This window comes from Myxocyprinus asiaticus, chromosome 8 (assembly GCF_019703515.2).
Source record: "Myxocyprinus asiaticus isolate MX2 ecotype Aquarium Trade chromosome 8, UBuf_Myxa_2, whole genome shotgun sequence".
Classification (NCBI taxonomy): Eukaryota; Metazoa; Chordata; class Actinopteri; order Cypriniformes; family Catostomidae; genus Myxocyprinus; species Myxocyprinus asiaticus.
In genome coordinates this window covers 19549844-19570866 of record NC_059351.1, presented here as the reverse complement: position 1 = coordinate 19570866, position 21023 = coordinate 19549844, and the positions used below count along the sequence as shown (strand labels likewise).

General features: G+C 38.1%; 1 protein-coding gene across 2 annotated transcripts in view; it reads left to right on the top strand.

Annotated features, from left to right (window-relative positions):
- The window catches only part of LOC127445340 (neural cell adhesion molecule 2-like), a 326408-nt gene that overhangs the window by 278166 nt on the left and 27219 nt on the right, over positions 1–21023 (top strand). For both annotated transcript variants that reach the window (XM_051705349.1, XM_051705348.1), the window contains exons 8-14: positions 2345–2490; positions 6144–6294; positions 8773–8960; positions 9239–9335; positions 13522–13695; positions 17735–17854; positions 18571–18692. In XM_051705349.1, the coding sequence (XP_051561309.1) occupies positions 2345–2490; positions 6144–6294; positions 8773–8960; positions 9239–9335; positions 13522–13695; positions 17735–17854; positions 18571–18692 (998 nt within the window). The remainder of the gene's footprint in view (positions 1–2344; positions 2491–6143; positions 6295–8772; positions 8961–9238; positions 9336–13521; positions 13696–17734; positions 17855–18570; positions 18693–21023) is intronic.

The following is a 21023-nucleotide window of genomic DNA, read 5'->3' as shown; positions in this document are numbered from 1 at the left end:
TGTATGGGACCCAGATTCGATTTGTGTTTTCACGAGGCCGGTGTGCATATTCGCAAACTGATTATTCTGACTGGTCCTGCTGTTTTTGGCATGGAAATATATGCTGATTTATTTGCAGCCATCAGGATCCTCCTCCAAGTGGCAGAAACGTTTGTTCTTCAAAATGCACATTTATATGTTGAACTTGCTGTATGGGAGCTCTGTTGTGCAAAACCTGGAGCGGAAAAACAGTTGTAACTTTGTGACGTTATAGCACTTAACATTCGGCACAAGGCGGAGATGGGAAAACATCGAATGAGATAACAAAAAAGGAAGCAAAAGAGGAAAAAGAATTCAGGTCTCTGCTAATATAGCTGTTCACATCTGTTACACACTGCAGAGTTTGGCAATGACAACCACATTTAAATGCAGTGAATCCCCTAAATAATCATTCCGTGTGTGTACAGAATTCAGAAGTCATTCCCAATCTCGCAATGGTTCACAAATGCTCTCTCTACTTGCCATCTCATTACTCATCACTACTGGGCGGGGCTTTGGAAGTGATAATGTAAAGTAGCCATTGATGTGTTGTTGTGGAGGCGGTCAGATCCAAATGTCTACCACAGTGTAACATCACAATGTGGAGGAAGAAGAGAACGAGTCGTTTTGGCAGCTTGGTTTCAATGAATGTGCTTTTTGCAGTGTGTGTATATATATATATATATATATATATATATATATATATATATATATATATATATATATATATATATACACACACACACACTAGAACTGAATGTTTGTCATGATGTTTTTTCGAACGATCATACTTACACTGATGTGGACGGAACATAATTCTAAAATACTCTAAAAGCAATTATGTTATATTTATCATTGTCTCTGAACAACCCATAACAATTCATACAAGATGGTGTAATGGTAAGATATCGTACGACATGGCTCATACAAAAAGGTGTGACTTTTAGTACCATAGAGACCATATGAGAATCTAATCGATTCACAGAACGTCTAATGGATACAATACAAACAAAATTTTAGCTAGCCTCCTATACAAGACTTTTTTTTTTTTTTTAAGAAAGGAAACATCTGTGAACTAATTTAGTTAGGTTACTCATTACATAATTAATTATGCAATTACATGGTAAACAAAAGATATTTTTCTGTTGAAATCAATGCTAGGTTTAGGTGTGGGTTTGGCGTTAAAAAATCCCAGGAATGCAGGGTTCCTGCAGGTCCTTAATAAGTATTTAAGACCCCGTTTTCACCTGGTATTAAGATGCATTTTTGATGATCGGATCACATGTGGTTAGAGCTAAATATACGTCTAAATGGGTCTAAAACGTTTTGTGATCGGATCACAAAAAACAAATACAAATGTGTTCAAAAACGCAAATGACCACATCACATTTGAGGTGTAAATGCTAATCTGTCCTGTATGCCTTCCGCCAGCAGTGAAGCGCCACCCCTCACCTGTCAATCAACCGTTGCGCTAAAACAAAAGTTTAAACTTTGCCGGGTATGAGCAGCTTTAAAAGGAAATAATCATATGAATGGAAATTGCAAAATAGTGGATACATACACATACACGTGATCTTCCCGGACCTATTTCAGTGTAGCTTATATCAACATCCTGGGACTTATGAGAAGCACAAACATCTGCAGCTCAAGTTAATATAGGAAATCCACTAAAATAACAGAAAATTCTGCTTGAAATGTTGCTTTTGTGCTTAGATTAAATTTCAGCTGCATAATTATCATTTAAAGAGGTTTTAAATCTGGAGACGAAAAGACAAGAATTGTAATTTATAGATTTAATGAAATAAATATATAGTTTGCATGTGCTGCTTGCTTCTAAGTGTGTGCTTCGTAACTACATTATTCATTAGTTCTTTTAGTTTTTTTTTAATCCTGCATCTTTATATGTGCCTACTTGTACGATTTCTTACGATTTTGCTATTTTGTACTATTATCCTGACTTGTCATGAGACCAAGTTGTAAATTTGACTGGAAAGACTGGGCTTCATGAAATAATACAAAGACAATAAAGGCCCCTATAGATTATCCTTGCCCCCACCGCAGAAACTTCTGATGCCCCCTGGTCAAAACTGGGGACCCACGCTTGCCACTTAACCAAGCTAACCCCTCCCCAAGAACTAAAGATTATCCAAGTAAGTTTGTGAAACAAGTCAAATGATGCTGTCACGTAACAGACAGAATAATTTGCTGTAAGATGAAATGTAATTCAAAGCTGTTTTCTACTACAATAAAAGTCTGAATGAAGAATATAAAGTGGTCCAGACAGTAAGTCAAACCTATTAACTGAACTGTGTCTGTCTGTGTTCAGTTCAGCCTCACATCACTCAATTGAAGAATGTTACAGCAGTAGAGGGCAGTGCCGCTATGATCTCATGTACAGCTGAAGGTGAACCGTTGCCTGAGATTGCCTGGAGAAGAACCAGTGATGGACAGACCTTCACAGATGGAGATAAGGTGAATACACACAACAGCTTTATACACACATATACACACGTCCAGCTCACAGACTACACAAACCCTTCATGTTGTCTACACTAGTACACTGTAAAGTACCTGTACGTGCACATGACATGACCCTTAAAGGAATAGTTCACCCCAAAAGGAAAATTCTGTCACCCATGCTGTTCTAAACTTGAATGTTTTTCTTTTTTGTTTCTGTGGAACACTTTGAATTTTGAGGAATCTTCATGCAGCCCTTTTCCATACAACAACAGTGCATAATGACTACGACTGTCAAGCTTCCTAAAGGACATTAAAGTATCATAAAATTAGTGACTATGACTCACGCACTATATTCCAAGTCTCCTGAAGCCATACAATAGCTTTGCAATTTTTAACAATTAAAACTAGCAACGTGTTTATATTTAAACATGTCAAAAATGTGCACTTATATTGAACACTGAAAAATCTGTTTGTCTGTTTTATTAATCTGTCTGTTTGTCCATCTATCTGTTTGTCTGTCTGTTTGTTTTGTCTTGCTGTTTATCTGTCTGTCTGTTCAACTGTCTGCCCATCTATCTATTTGTCTGTTTATCTGTCTGTCTGTCTCTCCTTTTCTGTGTCTATTCGTCTGTCTGTCTATCATTCTTTCTGTCTGTCTGCTCCTCTGCTCTCTTCCTGTCTCTCTCTCTCTTCTTGTCTCTGAGAGCTGTGGTTCTGTTTTCTCACTGAGATCCAGCAGCATATCAAACAGTTTGGAGTTTTGGCCGAAGGTGAAATGGTGTCAGAGAGACAGAGAAAGAGAGAGAGACTCATCAGTCTTTTGTGTCTGCTTACGTGGCCTTTCTGAAATGTAATTTATATTTGGAGGTTATAAAACAAATAGTTAAATTTGCACCACATAATGAGAAAGATGATTCTGGCAGCTGCTTTTATTAGCTGTTTATTAGATTCATTCGGTTGGAAAGGGTGTTTCACAATGCATCATGGTGTTTGTGTGCAAGGAAGTTTGAAAGGACTTGTGTAGTCCTGTGTTTGTGTTCACATGCACTGTTATTGGTTCCCTATCTGTCACTCACTCGACATTGTGTCAATGTAGTGACACTAGGGGTCACTCTTGGGAGCCCCAAACACCTCTGCTTTTTTGAAAAAAGGCCAATGAGAATTGGCGAGTGGAATTTGCATGCCACTCCCCCGGACATACGGGTATAAAAAGAGCTGGCATGCAACCACTCATTCGAAATGGGAGAGAGACGGACAAGGCACGGTTTCTTGAATTCCCCATTTCCCTGGTTGGCCTGTTTGGCGACGCCGTCGAGGACTTTGCCCAGCAGTTCTCAGCGGTGAAGAAGAAGACAGAGGTCTTACAACATATCCTGCCCCGGCGTGGCTTAAGACCCTGCACCCTGTCTGCTCGTTGCCAAGGGCGTCCTCCTGCAGCAACAACACCCCATGGCCCGGCTCTGGCATGGAGCCCTCAGCAAGAAGCAGACATCACCCGTCTCGCGGCCGGCTGCTAAGAACCCGAGGAAGGTTTCCAGGCGACCCAGGGGCGAGGAGATCCACTTCTCTGGGGCTGGTCGACAGACCACTCCATCTCCCGGTGGAGGGCCGGGAGGAGAATCTTTTGTCACCGCATGCCCAGGAGGCTGCAGCACCCAAAAGCCTGACAAAAGAATGGTTCCCTCATCTCCTGGTTCACATATCCGGTGTACACGGCCATCGTCACGACCACCGTCCACCATCCCATTTTGGCAGGTATGGCGCTCCAGCGGCAGACCCCCCACCCCTGTGCACCCAGCTGTGGCACAAACACACCCACACGGGATTGGTTCCAGTGGACTACGGGGACGAGATTCCTCGCCCCCCCCCCTCGGCCAATCTTATAGTGGGCAGCATTAGCCAGGTAAGTGCTTCGATGTCCCTGGTCTCAGCTTGGCCACGGGGCTTGAGTCCCCTTGATGTGGCACCCCCTGCGAAGCCCCACCCGCCGGTACATCTGACTTGATCGTTCCCTTGGTTCCCCTCACCCGGAGTTTGGGCGCATGGCTCGCACTTTCCAACCCGTCGCGATGGCTGACCCGGACCGTCCGACTTGGCTTCGCGATTCAGTTCACCAGGCACCCGCCCAGGTTCAGCGGCGTCCGCTTCACATCGGTGAAGGGCGAGAACACCGCTAACTTGCGTGTGGAGATTGCTACCCTTCTGCTCAAAGGCACGATAGAGCCTGTCCCTCCAGCCGAGATGAAGGAAGGGTTCTACAGCCCTTACTTCATCGTACCGAAGTTTGGGTTGCGACCAATCCTGGACCTGTGAGTACTGAACCGGGATTTGCACAGACTCCCGTTCAAGATGCTGATGCAAAAACGCATCTAGTGAGCGTCCGGCATCAAGATTGGCTCACGGCGGTAGACTTGAAGGACGCGTACTTTCACGTCTCGGTCTTACCTCGACACAGACCCTTCCTGCGGTTTGCCTTCATTTGGCCTGTTCCTGTCCCCTCGCGTCTTCACGTAGGTCGCAGAGGCTGCCCTTGCCCCTCTAAGGTAAGTGGGCATCCACATCCTCAACTATCTCGACAACTGGCTAATCCTAGCTCACTCTCGAGAGTTGCTGTGCAGACACAGGGACCTCGTGCTCTGGCACCTCAGCTGACTGGGGCTTCGGGTCAACTGGGAAAAGAGCAAGCTCCTCCCGGTTCAGAGCATCTCTTTTCTCAGTTTGGAGTTGGACTCAGTCTCGATGACAGCGCGCCTCACGAATGAGCGTGCACAGTCAGTGCTGAACTGTCTGAAGGCATTCAGATGGAGAACAGCGGTTCCACTGAAATTTTTCAGAGGCTCCTGGGGCATATGGCATCCACACCGCTCGGATTGATGCATATGAGACCGCTTCAGCACTGGCTTCAGACTCGAGTCCTGAGATGGGCACATCAGACTTTAGCCAGTGAGCACTAGCCTCGACAATCACATAGAAACATGCTAACAAGCTAATATGCTAACAACAAAGCAAATTTTATATGGATAAGCACATCAGAAAATGTAAAAATCTAGTTTAAAGTGTATTTTAATATTCGTACATTTTTGTATTTGTTTGGATCATATGCTCCAGGTGTGAAAGGCTAGGGGCAGGTGCGTGCCTCACGTCAGCTCTCGTTGTCCGAATAAAAATTAATACTGTTCATTAGTGCGAATGGAAAGAGGGCCTTCGGTCATCCACAATCTTACAATAATAGCCCTCATCAAATAAACACGCAGCAGCTCCATTACTGTCAGCCAGTTACGGTCGCAGAGCACTCCATACTCCGAGGCAGAGGGTGGACACGTATAGATTTTTCATGGAGAACGAAGAGTAGTAATCATTAAAGTGGGCGTTTAGGGACAAGCTCGTTCAAATCCTCTTACATTCAAAGTTCCCAACTGCAATCACAGATTGCTAGACCAAATTACAATTATAGAAGTGCTGGAACACAGCCATTTATTTTCATTGTAGTGTGTTGCAAAGAGCAGACATTGTAGTTATCGCATTTTGCGGTATGGACACATTAGCTCTAACTATGCCAGTTTGCTGGTGTTTCTTGGATTGGTAATATGATCCTTGTTTTGTTTAGCCAGACAATAGCAGTATTGGTTTTGGTAATGTGGATTAATTTGTTTGCGTTCGTTTAGAGTCTGGATGGGCGAGTGGAAGTTCGTGGACGGCATGGAAAGTCCATGTTGACTATCAATGGGGTTCAACTCTCCGACTGGGGTCGGTTCGACTGTGAAGCTCTCAGCAGGATCGGAGGACATCAGAAGAGCATGTTTCTGGATATTGAGTGTAAGTCATGCACAAAGTATTTAAAATTTTACACCAAAGTTGTAGGTAAATTGATACTCTCATCTGAACTTGGATGTTGAGAATGCTTAAATGGCCCTGTACATTTACATTTAGTCAAAACTGAGTTATGACTGAAACTGGGTCACTGAGGCCATGTCCACACTAATACATTTTATGTTGAAAATTTAGCAACATTACACCTCTCATCCACAATAGAAACAATGCTTGGATTCACACAGAACAGAGCATGAAAATTTGATAAATCAAAAAGATTTGAAGATCTCTTAGTTATTTTTTTATTATTATTTTTTTCTGTGTGTGTGTTTTTTTGTTTTTGTTTTACTGTGTTTTGTTTTTTTTTACTCAACTTTACTTGGTGGTTGAAAATACTTAAAAGGTTCTAAACTAAAGTCGGTTATTGGAGCAAAAACTCACCTTCTACACAGCAGCCAGATTGTGGAGTTTCTCTATGGCCTTTGCACTGTGGCATGTTTTATTTTATTTTATGGCCACAATAATTAATTTACTCCCTTTAAAAATAATGAATCCATTTTTCTTTATTGGCCTCTGAAAACCATTCTGGATATTAAACAAAAGGAAAAATTTCCTCCATTGGGGCCAATTAAGGAAGGTATTCTTCCACATTACTAATTCCTCAGATTCTTGTTCATTTCCATGTCTGCGACTTTGCATCTCCTCAAATACCAAACAGTTGTCAGGGTCGCTTGTTTTCTTAACCAACAATATGACCTTTGTATGTATTTGAATGAATTTGAACTGTGCCCCCTGTTTCATTGTGATGTTGTTTGACTTTATTGTACTGTATTTCCATGCCATTTTATTTATCAGGACAAATTAAGTACCACATTTATGTCACTGTAGTCATATGATAAATGCATCTGCGACAGTGAGATCAGAGAAATGCTAAATATGTGAGGTACTCATTGAATAAAGCGTCTCATGTCTTCTGAGTCATTCAAGTGCTTATCATACAGAATGCACAATGTTGACTTTGTCATCAGAACCCAGCGGAGGTATCTTCATGTCATACACTCAGTGTGGGGGGGTTCACTGCAAACATGTGAAAAAGGACGTTCTGAATAAGCATAGCAGGAGCTAGCCAAGCGTTTCTAGGGTGCTAAAGAACTCATTTATGTAGTACGTGCTCCTGCTTCTGAGATGTGACAGAGAGCCAAGCATCAGTCTCTGTAATGGAACTCTGCTAGCCAGCATAATACAGAAACGATGCCTACTCGACTGTAGCTCATGCAGAAGCTCCAATGAAAGCTAAACACAACTTACATTTAAACAAGTTTCTGCTGTATGTGTCTTTCTCTTTGTTAGGTGTTCCAACATTTACCTGTATTTGATTCTTTGTTTATTAATGTGTTTATTTTATGTTGAAGAGTCATTAATTGTTGATTGAGAGCTTCAGCAGTGGAAAGTTGTTGTTTGTTGAAAGTATGAGTATTTTAGGGTCAAGTGAAATATCATTACGTGACGTGTCATTATGTGACCTAATTATGTGTAATATAATCATTGGCGGCCTTAGCTATGTTTCACCCGTTTCAATTGAAACGGGCCACGCCCTCCAAAGGGCCCCCAACTGACATGCCAGAATTGAATAATTCACCCACTTAAAATTATATACTGTATATATATATATATATATATATATATATATATATATATATATATATATATATATATATATATTGTTTTCGTGGCGGCTGACTGGTGAGCTGTGATTACTTCATTCAAAGATGATACACAGCTTCAACCACTAGTAGGCACTCGACTAACATCTGAGCAGTCACTGAACTTGACCTGGCTGTCCAATACAGCAGCTAGCAAGGACCTTACTTGTGAGAGGAAAATGAAACGCACCTATCTTAGTGGTGCCGAAAAATGTAAAATATTAGACAACAAAAGAAATTTCTAAATAGTGTCCCAAAAGTGACCTCTGTCTTTGGTCCAGCATCTGTAAAAGGCCTGTAGAAACTCCAAGGGGAAGTTCCTTATTGAGGCATATCCACCTTTTCACCCATAAAAGTGTAAAAACACCCTCTGTCTGCTCATATAAATGTAACACACCACTTCAGAAAATGTTTTACCACTGTTCAAACACTTCTCAGATCGCATTTACTGTATATGGATAAATGTTTTTTTAACTGAATAGACAAAATATTAAATGAAACAAATGAAAATTAAATGCAAATTAATCTCTTCAATAATAAAAAAATATTTTTGAATGTAACTGTATTCTGATTACCATCTATTTAAATTGTAACTGCAGTAGAATACAGTTACAAATGTTGTATTTTAAATACGTAATCCCATTGCATGTATTCCGTTACTCCCCAACACTGATTATGTGACATATTATTACAAAGAGCAGTTTGTCTATCTGACCTAGTTTTTCCAGAAGGGTTTTTGCTGAATAACTTTGACTCACTTTTACTGATTCTCTTTTACCAGACGCACCAAAGTTCCAGAATATCCAAACCATCTTCTACTCATGGGAGGGAAATCCAGTGAATATCAGCTGTGACGTGAAGTCCAACCCTCCAGCGACCATGCTGTGGAGACGAGACCGCTTCACCATCTCCAGTCCAGGGACCAGTAACATACACATTCATACTGCGGATGGACGATCGATCCTGGAGGTGCAGTAACGTTACAATGCTATACAGTAGATTTAGTATTTTGTTTAAATTACACATTACTTTTATCCATGTGAATGCATTGAAAGACACATTGGGACCTCTTTTAATTGGTTGAATATTATTTAACCCACACAATAACCTGCTACCTACCTCTGAAATAAAATTACCTCAGTTTTTGAAGGATGGAGGTTTCATTGTTGTAAAATTACACTGAATGCTCTTGTCCCTGTTTTTTCATTTTTTTCATTCTCCTCATATTCCATTCTGTTTATCCTCAGGTCACTCCAATGACTGAAAGGGATTTTGGACGCTACAACTGCACAGCACGAAACAACATCGGCGCTCGATACCAGGAGTTTATATTAGCTCAGGCAGGTGTGTGTTTACCCTCAATAATCTCAAGAGGAGATACTAAACTTATCTCAGTCCAAGTCCGATGTATACATATTTTCCACTGAATGTTTAAGAGTGTTTACAGAGATTTTAGACCATAAAGAGTTTCTTGAAATCACCTCATCATAGAATATCAAAGGGATTTTGGTTCAAGACGAGGTTCGGTTATCATATGAAAACTAATTTCAATGTTTTCAATTTCCTAAGATCATTGTTTTCCAAACTGTCTGTTAACGGAGTGCATTTTGAAAATGCTTTTGATGAAAGATTACCAAGACAAACTTATTTTTCCTCTTTGGAATAATGAACACATAATGAATTATGCAATCATAACACCAGAAATGTGCATCAAATGTTGTAAATAAAATAAGCCAATATTTATTTAGCCAATGCAAAGAGTTCAAGTAATACAGAAGTACAACTTTAAGACTAGGCTGGGTGACAGAGCATTTTAAAACTATAGTCACTTACAATAAAATTCACAGTGGTGGTCTGCTCATGTATTATTGTAATCCTTGTGACCCAAAGAATCCAAATCATGATTTTTTTGAACAATTTATTAAACAATTATAAGCAGAAAAGTCCATTTTGAGGATTTCTTTACCACCCTGATAGCGCACGTACATCACCCAGACATCTATTTGATGTATGTGTTTACATCTGGAAGACATTTCTTTAGGTTGTTTGCTCATCTGCAATACATCTATAAGGCATTTCCTCTCGGATGTCACAACGTCTACATTAATCCGGATACATATGAAAACAGCGTGTTCGTTTTTGAAACACTCTCCATCCACATTGCCGTTTTAAAGCATTGTCCAAAAGTCCACTTTCTGTGCATGTAAAAAATCCCATTCCATCTATGGTCTGAAACACAACTGTCCTCGTGTTCCGTCGCCAGACACCAATTCCGAGTAAAATTCTCATCACCTTTGAAGGAATACAATGTGAAGGTTGTACAAAGTAACATTTATCTTTAACAACGCTATCAACGTGGATAGCAGGCACAATAGCGCTACTATAACACGGGCCATAATCTTGATTGTTTTGGTTGAATGGATCACATGACTGCGTCACATGACTACAAATATGTCATCATTTTCAGCTATATTCATTTTCCCAGTCCACACTACAATGCGAAGATGGCATTTAAAAAATCAATCCACTTGGAGAGCGTTTTCGAAAAGCTCAGTTTTCGGTGTCTCAGTGTGGACGAAAGGACGAAACGTAGAGAAAAATATGTGTTTTCAAACAAAAACTTATTAGTGTGGACATGAACTAAGATGTCTTTGATACGTTTATTATTTAGAATATTTGTAAATCTGATCTTTTTAAGATGTTTAGCAGATGTTAATTAGAATGTGATGCTTTCCAGATCAAAATGCTCAAACAGACATTTCAGGGAAGTATGTGTGCTATCTGGGTGGTAGGCAGCGCTGTCACCAAACTTGGCAAGCGTTGCTGAGATATGGCTAACATCCCCAGTTTTCAAATCCTTTTTATAACTGTTGTGTCAGCTAGGTCTGAAGATCATTTTAGATACATTTGAGGAAAATTAGACAAGAATTATAGGAGAAGTAGCAAAAAAAAGGTCAACAATAAATTTTATGATATCTTACACATTATATAACATACAAAGAGAATAAGAGTTTCACACAGCATGGCATGAGATGACAAATAATGATTCTTCTAGGCCAAAAGGTTCAAAATTTAAAAACAAAACTTTTAATTGCTGGTGGTGCTAAAGGGGTGGTCTGAGATACCCCAAAGCTGGTCAAAAGACTATTGAGGCCCACCCCACTAATATACCAGAGTACAATCTTCATTTACACCAGAGCTGTTTAATATGCCATTTAGAGATCCAGTTCACTTCATTGAGTCCTAGAGAATATTACTGTGTGAACTAAAACACACACATAGACTACTAACATAAAAACATAAAAAATAGACAGCCTTAAAGCAGCATTCTCTTTCACTGTTATCATGACAAATAAGCCTCATGGTAGGTGTGACTCAACAGGAAAATAAACTCTAGACTGTTTCCTGTTGAACGATGACAATGAACTGCTGTTAACTCTTGTCGCTCACAGCAACAACAGCGAAAATGATGATTTATACTGTGTTCTTACTGTCATCAGTTTATCTGATAGTGTGTCATTATCACAGGATGAAAATCTGTTGGCTTCTTTATTTTATATATATATATATATATATATATATATATATATATATATATATATATATATATATATATATATATACACACACACACACACACACACACACACACACACACACACACACACACACTACCAGTCAAAACAATTGACTGAAATGTTTCTCATGATCTTAAGAATCTTTTGATCTGAAGGCGTATGCATAAATATTTGAAATTAATTTTGTAGACAAAAATATAATTGTGCCACCATATTAATTTATTTCATTATAAAACTAAAATGTCATTAAAAAAAAAAGTTTTTGAAATGGATGACTTGGACCAAATAATAAAGCAGCCAATAAGTGCCCAACATATAGATGGGAACTCCTTCATTACTGTTTAAAAAGCATCCCAGGGTGATACCTCAAGAGTTGGTTGAGAAAATGTCAAGAGTCCATGTCTGAAAATTCTAGGCAAAGGGTGACTACTTTGAATATGCTAAAATATAACACAGTTTTGATTTATTTTGGATTTTGTTTAGTCACAACATAATTCCCATAGTTCCATTTATGTTATTCCATAGTTTTGATGATTTAACTATTATTCTAAAATGTAAAAAATAAAAAATAAAAAACAATTAGTAAGTGTTTCAAAACTTTTGACCGGTAGTGTATATACACAGGGTTGGGGAGTAACGGAATGCATGTAACAGGATTACATATTTAAAATACAAAATATTAGTAACTTTATTCCACTACAGTTACAATTTAAATCATTGGTAATCAGAATACTTACTTAAGAGATTACTTTGCATTTTATTGTCATTTGTTTCAATTAATGTTTAGACTATTCAGTTGGAAAACATTTATCCATATAAACGATGCAATCTGAAGAGCTTTTGAACAGCAGTGAAACACTAAGATGTGTTACATTCATACAAGTTCATACTGTTGTGAGTGAAAAGGTAGATATCACGTCATTGAGGAATTTTCCCTTGGGAGCTTAATAGAGGAGCTACATCACGTTTCTACAGCTTAACAAGAAAACACTTAGAAACACTTTGACAGATTAAATATAAATCCAATAAATATACAATTACACACCTTGTCAATGTTTTTTATGAGGTTAGGGTATTTTTACAAGAAATGCTAACCAATGTTGCTTTTAACATCGTATAGAAAGCTACAACCAATATATTTATGATGAAAATGCATGTTGGAGCATAACATTTTTTCTCTAGTAAGACCTTTGATATTAGAGCAAAGATGTACTGCAAAAATCTTATTCTTAATGAGAATTTAAATATTGTTTTTCTCTAAAAATATTTTAAAAAATCCTTAAAGCAAGATATATTTAAGTTTAAGTATATACTTACTTTATTTACTTGTTTATAGTCAAAACAAGTGAAAAATTTGCCAGTACTGAAGAAGTAATCCAATGTATTTAGACTGTTACTGTTACAGCATGAATTCTATAATCTGTAGCGGAATACTTTTTAAAAGTAACCTTCTCAACCCTGTATATATATATATATATATATATATATATATATATATGCAAAATTTATATAACTAACTGTCAGTCACACACACACACTACAAAGTACAATAAATATACAATGACTCCAAACAGCTGAGATATAAAGGCATAGGCCATTTGGAATGGAATTCTAGCATACTGATATCTGTAGACTGGTTTTATTTAAAAGCAAATAGTATGCTATGCAGTATATCAATGAATGTTTCAATAATAGTATGCTACATTTTTGTCACTTGACCTCATCATGTTGCATGTTTATTTCAGAAAGTGGCATCCAGTTATAAAAGAAATAAAGGTGTTTATTTTGCATTTTCTGTTACCAGTTTTGTGAAAAATGTCAACTTTTGGTATTCTGATCAAATAATGAGTCAAGAAGTTAAAAATCGTGGTTGATATCTTTTCATTCATCACTGTGTAACACAGATATTCGTTAAATCATCATGTTTGTTTCCATTGTCTTTTGTGTTCCAGATGTTCCTTCGAACCCGTACTCAGTGAGGCTCACCACCGTCTCCCAGCGTCTCGCCACCGTTACCTTCATGAAACCCGACTCGCACGGAGGCGTTCCCATCAGCTATTACATCATCAATTACAAAGACACAAGCTCTCTGGATTGGAGGACAGTGAGATCACATGGAGTTCAGAGTGAGCAAAATATTGAATGTGAAATTGTTGACATGCTGTAAGAAAATAAAGAGATCACTTTAATATCTCAGTTGTTTCTCCAAGACAACAATGAGATAAAATGGAGAGCAAGTTGATACTTTAACTGAAGAAAAGTTCCCTCTGGAAAACAAAACGAGTATACTAGTAATAGTAATAAAATTATAAATGTTTCTCATTGCTGTCTAAGAGAAACACTTGCAATTTTCAAGACATCTCTTTTGTGATTTGTCTTTCCAGAGAGCAAAATTGAAAAACATTTAGACTAAAAACAGAGCATGTTTTTGCTAACGTTTTTTTTTTCTTCCCCAAAATCCATTATCACTTCTTGAAACAAGCAGTTTTTGCAGGATTTATGATGTGTTAAGAAACATTTTCATTACGTTTGGTGCAACAAAGCACATTTTCACATCATAAAGCAGCACTAGTGATAATGAATTTGGGCCATTTGTCCATTAAGCTACTTTCACTTTTGTCTTAGAAATAGTCTTACAATGATTTCATTCTGTGCATTTAGAGCTCATTACCCAAGACATTTAACAAAGCTTTTAAATAATGTTCATCTAGGTAAACGTAACATGAAAAGCAAATAACAAATAGGTGCCTTCAAGCATGGGTCGTTATATGCCTAAACGCTGAATCGCAGTTTTAAGAGTTCAAGACCGGATAACTTAAACGGGTGAAAATTCAAGAAAAGCTCTCCTTGAAAACATAATCTCTGGTCGGCTACTGGATAAACTCTAATATGGACTGTAATTACTTCAGTTATATCTACATATTCTTTGTGGATTTTTAATTAAGAGGCCAATGTTCTGTGACGGCAAATTACTAAGTACAATAACCGCAGTCAGAGTGTTTTTAATTGTATTAGTGCTTTCTCATGTAAATTAATAAAGACAATCATTTACATTGGCCAAGGTCTTAGATTTGTTGCAATAACACTGTGATATTAGAATATTAAATATTCCATGCTGGATATTACTCTGATTGTGCACATAATTACAGCCTATTGATAAGTGTTGAGTAGTCTGCTGTTAATACTTGGCTATGGCCGTATGGGTAACATATCTCATGACCTGCCAAAAAAAAAAAAAAAAAACAAGTATAGAATTCTACAGAATTCCTCAGATTTTTCCTGAAATTGTGCATAGAAAATGCTTGGATATAAGCTTTGGGCTATGTGTCCAGTAAATGGCACTCTAATTAGACGTGCAGCTGTTGATTTATTAAAACTATATGATCAAAGTTACAGTGGCAACAAACAAGCAAAGATATAACAAGTAATTACTGACAACTCAGGTATACCGTATGTATGTACACTGGTGGTCAAAAGTTTGGAATAATGTGCAGATTTTGCTGTTTCGGAAGGAATTTGGTACTTTAATTCCCCAAAGTGGCATTCAACTGATTACAAAGTGTAGTCAGGACATTACTGATGTTAAAAACAGCATCATCACTATTTGAAAAAAGCAATTTTTGATCAAATCTAGGCAGGCCCCATTTCTAGCAGCCATCACTCCAACACCTTATCCTTGAGTAATCATGCTAAATTGCTAATTTGGTACTAGAAAATCACTTGCCATTATTTCAAACACAGTTGAAAGCTATTTGGTTTGTTAAATGAAGCTTACCATTGTCTTTGTGTTTGTTTTTGAGTTGCCACAGAATGCAATAGACTGGCATGTCTTAAGGTCAATATTAGGTCAAAAATGGCAAAAAAGAAACAGCTTTCTCTAGAAACTAGTCAGTCAATCATTGTTTTGAGGAATGAAGGCTAAACAATTCTTGAAATTGGCAAAAAACACTGAAGATTTCATAAAGGTGTACAATACAGTCTTCAAAGACAAAGGACAACTGGCTCTAACAAGGACAGAAAGAGATGTGGAAGGCCAGATGTGCAACTAAACAAGAGGATAAGTACATCTGAGTCACTAGTTTGAGAAATAGATGCCTCACATGACCTCAGCTGACAGCTTCATTGAATTCTACCCACTCAACACCAGTTTCATGTACAACAGTAAAGAGAAGACTCGGGGATGCAGGCCTTATGGGAATAATTGCAAAGAAAAAGGCACAGAAAAACAAACAGAAAATGTTAGAGTGGGCAAAGAAACACAGATATTGGACAACAGATAATTGGAAAAGAGTGTTATGGATCTTAACCCCATTGAGCTTTTGTGGGATCAGCTAGACTGTAAGGTGCGTGAGAAGTGCCCGACAAGACAGCCACATCTATGGCAAGTAGTGACACCTGAGTATCTGGACAAATGGACAGCTAGAATGCCAAGGATCTGCAAAGCTGTCATTACTGCACGTGGAGGATTTTTTAATGAGAACTCTTTGAAGTAGTTTAAGTAGTTAAAATTTTTCAAATTGTAATAGTAATTTTTCACGTTATTAATGTCCTGACTATACATTGTGATTAGTTTAATGCCACTTTGTTGAATAAAAGTACCAATTTCTTTCCATAAGAGCAAAATCTGTACATTATTCCAAACTTTTGCCCGCCAGTGTGTATACTGTATATATACACTGTATATAGGGGAGAGAGGGGCACAAACTAACACTTTTTGGTTTTCTTACGTTTTTTTTTTATTTATTTATTTATTTATTTTTTTTATGTACTTGTGGTTCAAAGTATTTTTCTTTTTTCACATTAATTTTACACATGTCTGGTACAAATATGTGGTCTTGTTTCATGAATACAGCGTATACATTTTTCGCCATCTACCTGGAAAAAAGGAAAATGATAACCCCCTGCCCTGGACTGCATGGAATTGAATATAGTTTGTTCTAATTGGGGCACATTGTAATGCAGTGTTACCACAATTTTTAAAGTAAACAAATGAAGTTTCGTCTTACCAGTGTGTGTGGAAACGTTTAAACCATGTGTGTTACAACTAGCCCCACTCTCCCCTATACTCTACCTTCCTAGTATTAAATTTAGCCTATTACTAAAGCTGAAATATTATTAATATTACTAACAGTAGGCCACGGCTATTATCATTATACCATGATATATCCCTATATCACACTTTAGATTATTCCTTACATATAGTTCATTATAATTATACAGTCAGACAGTCATTATCGCTAAACAAACTATAATTTTGAATCAAAATGAAAGGGTTTATTTTGCAGTAATGACCGGCTGACTGTAGATTATCCTATTTATTGCATGGCTGCTTACCAAATAAATAATTAAATAGACATGACATATTAAGTTGTGTTGAAATTAGGTTACTGTGTGAGAAGAAAGAGACCACAGAGTCTCCTGAAACAGCTGAATTTTGCCTTCAGTTTGTGTTTATATTGCAAAAACCTCCATCCGACTGCTCATTATCCCACTTTTTACAAGACAAAATAATAATAATAAATTGACATGAAATATTGATTTGAGTTTAAATGAATTTATTATGTTTGAAGAAAGAGACAGCAGAGTCTTCAGAAAAAGTTGAATTCAACCTCTGGTGTGCGTCAGAGTTCTGTGAGGTGTTTATATTGTGAAAATTACTGTCTGACTGCTCATTATCCCACTTATTACTTGACTACTTGCCAAATTAATAAATGGACATGAAATATTGATTTGATTTGAAATTATTTTATTAGCCTATTTGTAGAGATCGCAGAGTGAAACGAGAAGTTGGAAAGACCACAATACCGGATTACCAGTGAACTATCACTTTATCCCCAGAGGTGTGGTCATTATTCAGAAGTATTTGGCCACTGGATGGTGCAGCTGACCAATCAGAATCAAGTGTTCCAGACAGCCATGTAATAATTTGCAATATTGATCAGCTGGCTGCCCATTATCCCATTTTTTACACCAATAGTTTCCAAACAAATAAATACATGGACTTGAAAACGTGATGTATACTGAGTTGAAATTATTTTATTGCTAAATTGTAAAGAGTGTGTAGTGATATGAGCAACAGAACTTTGAAAACCAAATCAAAATCAAGAATAAACTTCTTTAGGCTATATTATTTTTTAGTTCTTTCTGTCTAAATGTCCATCTTAGCCACAGTCGTTCTGGCTAACCTGGAGCCCAATACGACGTATGAGGTGCGAGTCGCGGCCATCAATGGAAAGGGACAGGGAGAATTCAGCCACACGGAAACATTCCAGACGCTACCCATACGTGAGTACTTCCCCCTCTGCAATTATCTGTTTCCTGTATGTTCTTAGCATTACTATAGAGCGCAACAATCTGGTTCCAGAAGTAATAGTCACATTCATTTTCTCAATAGGGGAATTGATTATTAACGATAACTTATAAACTTTTAAAGATAGACTTAATCAATGGTATATGCTTCTGTTGAAGCCATTAGTCCGCATTATTTGAACTTCATTTTTGTCTGATTTTTCAAATATTTTTTGCTTCAAATCAAAGTTTGTAATGGAGTGATTCACCTCGGACCTGGTTGGTTTGGTTCATCAACTTTTTTTATGAAGGATTTTATGAAATCCCTTTGGGAAAAAATGTATGGGAAAAATACTTTTGAAACCAATTGTGCGGGCTCTGTTGTGCTCTATTCTCCTTTCATAACTCTTCACTGTCAGATTGACGTATTTGAACTCGTGTGCTCCTTTTATTCATTGGCGTAGTGCTTTTAGCTGTGGCATATGTAATTGTATCAGCAGAGACTAATATGAAGTGAATGTACCAGCCCCTGCAGTAAACGTTACTTTAATAAGACTTTAAATGTGAGAGATAAAATGGGTCCTTCATCATTATAATGCGTCTTCATGTAGTTTATAAAAAACTTAATAGTTTAAAGTAGCTGTCCCATCATTTTCTTCTGGAGGAAGCTCCATTTGGACGTTTTTATGGCCTGATTTATCTTTCTCCTCCAGGTGAGCCGAGCCCACCTACAGTGCACGGACAGAGGGGGATCGGGAAGGCCTACAGACTGGGACTCATCAAACAGGATGATGGAGGAATGCCGATTGTAGAGTACATTGTCAAATACAAAACGGTAGGTACTCCGACATGAATAAAACAATGGCGGTCACAACTGCCACCTCAAACAACCATTGATTAAAGAACATGGGTAGTGTGGCTGACTGGTTAAAAGCTCAGGGTTGGTAACCAAAATGTCGTATGTTTGAACTCCATAAGGGTCGAACCATGAAGTATCAGCGTTATGCCCCTGACCACTCGGGTTACTACAAGTTTTTTTTTTTTTTTTTTTTTTTGTAATACGTGAACTATAAGTGCGGTTAGGAATTGAGATTTGGTTCTGAATTGTTTTTAATAAAAAAATTTTATGATGATTTCCAAGATGTTCAGTTCCATTAGTGATTCTTGAATGCCAAAATATTCTGACTGTGTTTCTTGCACTGATATTCAGCATAGTCCAATTCACAAACAAAATAGTCCGTTTCACAAACAAATGATTTTTTAATGACTCACAAATAAGAAGTTGTTCATTCACTCACTGAATCAGTCGGAGTGGTTATTGAATTAACACCGTGCAGGGTCTCGATCACAAGAGTATACTTTGAAAGGCTGAGCAGTCGAGCAGGTGGGAGATGGAACAGCATGCAGAAAAACTAATTATACTCTAGCCTTAAAGGGATAGTTCACCCAAAAGTGAAAATTCTCTCATCATTAATTCACCCTCATGCCATCCCAGATGTGTATGACTTTCTTTCTTCAGCAGAACACAAACAAAGATTTTTAAAAGAATATTTCAGCTCTGTTAGTCCATGTAATGCAAATGCATGCAAATGAGTAGTGATCAGACATTTGTAGCTCCAAAAATCACATAAAGGAAACATAGAAGTAATCCATAAGACTCCAGAGGTTAAATCCATATCTTCAGAAGCAATTTAATAGGTGTGGGTTAGAAACAGATCAAAATCGAAGTACCTTTATTTTTGGGTGAACTATCCCTTTACAGCAGTTTATGAGTGGTATTCTATATAGTGCGTATTGGTTGACCACCTACGGTCCAAAACTCTACAAAAGTACATGAACACAAATACGTCCAGCTACACAAGCTCGGTTTCCTCCATCTTTCCTTTCGAAATGTATCAGAGCACAACTCATGATGCAACGCAAGTACGTATGTTGTACTGTATTCTCCTTGTAGCCATAAGGGGTGCTATAGTGGTCTTCTATATTAAGTTTCCTCTTTCTGGCCAACTACCAGAGTTGTAGCAGTCGAGACCAGACTCGGTCTCGTACTCGTCTCGAGACCATATTTTTATGGTCTTCATATTGTAATAGACTGGGGAGCATTTGGACTCAGTCCAGACTCAAACAAGTGTGAAATCAGACTTTTCCCAGAGACCATTTGTGATGATTTTGGAGTGCTGGTCAGTTTATCCGACAGGGTCAGTGGATTCCAGCTACCTCGAGTAGTGTGGGTGGCTGAATCTGTGATGTTTTCGGGGAGAATTGTACAGTGAGTGTGTGTGGGGTGAGAAAGCGCACATGCTGCAACCTCTTTTGCTTAAAGAGAAAGGATTCTTTAAAGAGTGGTGGAACACTTTGAACTTCTTCCATTTTCCACAGAGGAACTGCAGGGGGTCATTCTGCCCAAATTTTCATCTCTGTCATGGCTATAAAGAATGGAAAGACTCGACCCGAGTGTTTGTCTCACACAATACACATATTTGATATAAACATGCTCACAATTAAACCTTTACAAAGCTATATGTTTTTGACTGTTAAAAACATATCTGGGTAATATTACACCCCAAAGTTACATTTGTTTTAGAAGATGTTTTGCATTGCGATGTCATCATTTTCTTAAAAATGTTCCCCCAGTTCTCAATTCTGTAATGCAAAAACAAAAAAACAAACAAAAAAAAATCATGAAAAATACAAAACGTCCTGGTTACTTGCATAACCTCCGTTCCCTGATGGAGGGAACGAGACGTTGTGTCGATGTAGTGACACTAGGGGTCACTCTTGGGAGTCCGAAACACCTCTGGTCTTTGATAAAAGGCCAATGAAAATTGGCAAGTGGTATTTGCATGCCACTCTCCTGGACATACGGGTATAAAAGGACCTGGTATGCAACCACTCATTCAGGTTTTATGCTGAGGAGCCGAGACAAGGTCCGGCCATTTCAGCGGGTAGTTCACCGTTGTGGCAGGAGGGACACAATGTCTCATTCCCTCCATCAGGGAATGGAGGTTACGCAAGTAACCAGGACGTTCCCTATCTGTCACACACTCGACGTTGTGTCGATGTAGTGACACTAGGGGTCCCTATACAAAACACCGCAACTGGCTAAACTGTGTTACGTGAACTGGCAGTGTGTTACGGGCAGACAACTGTGTGCCTCATAGCCAGC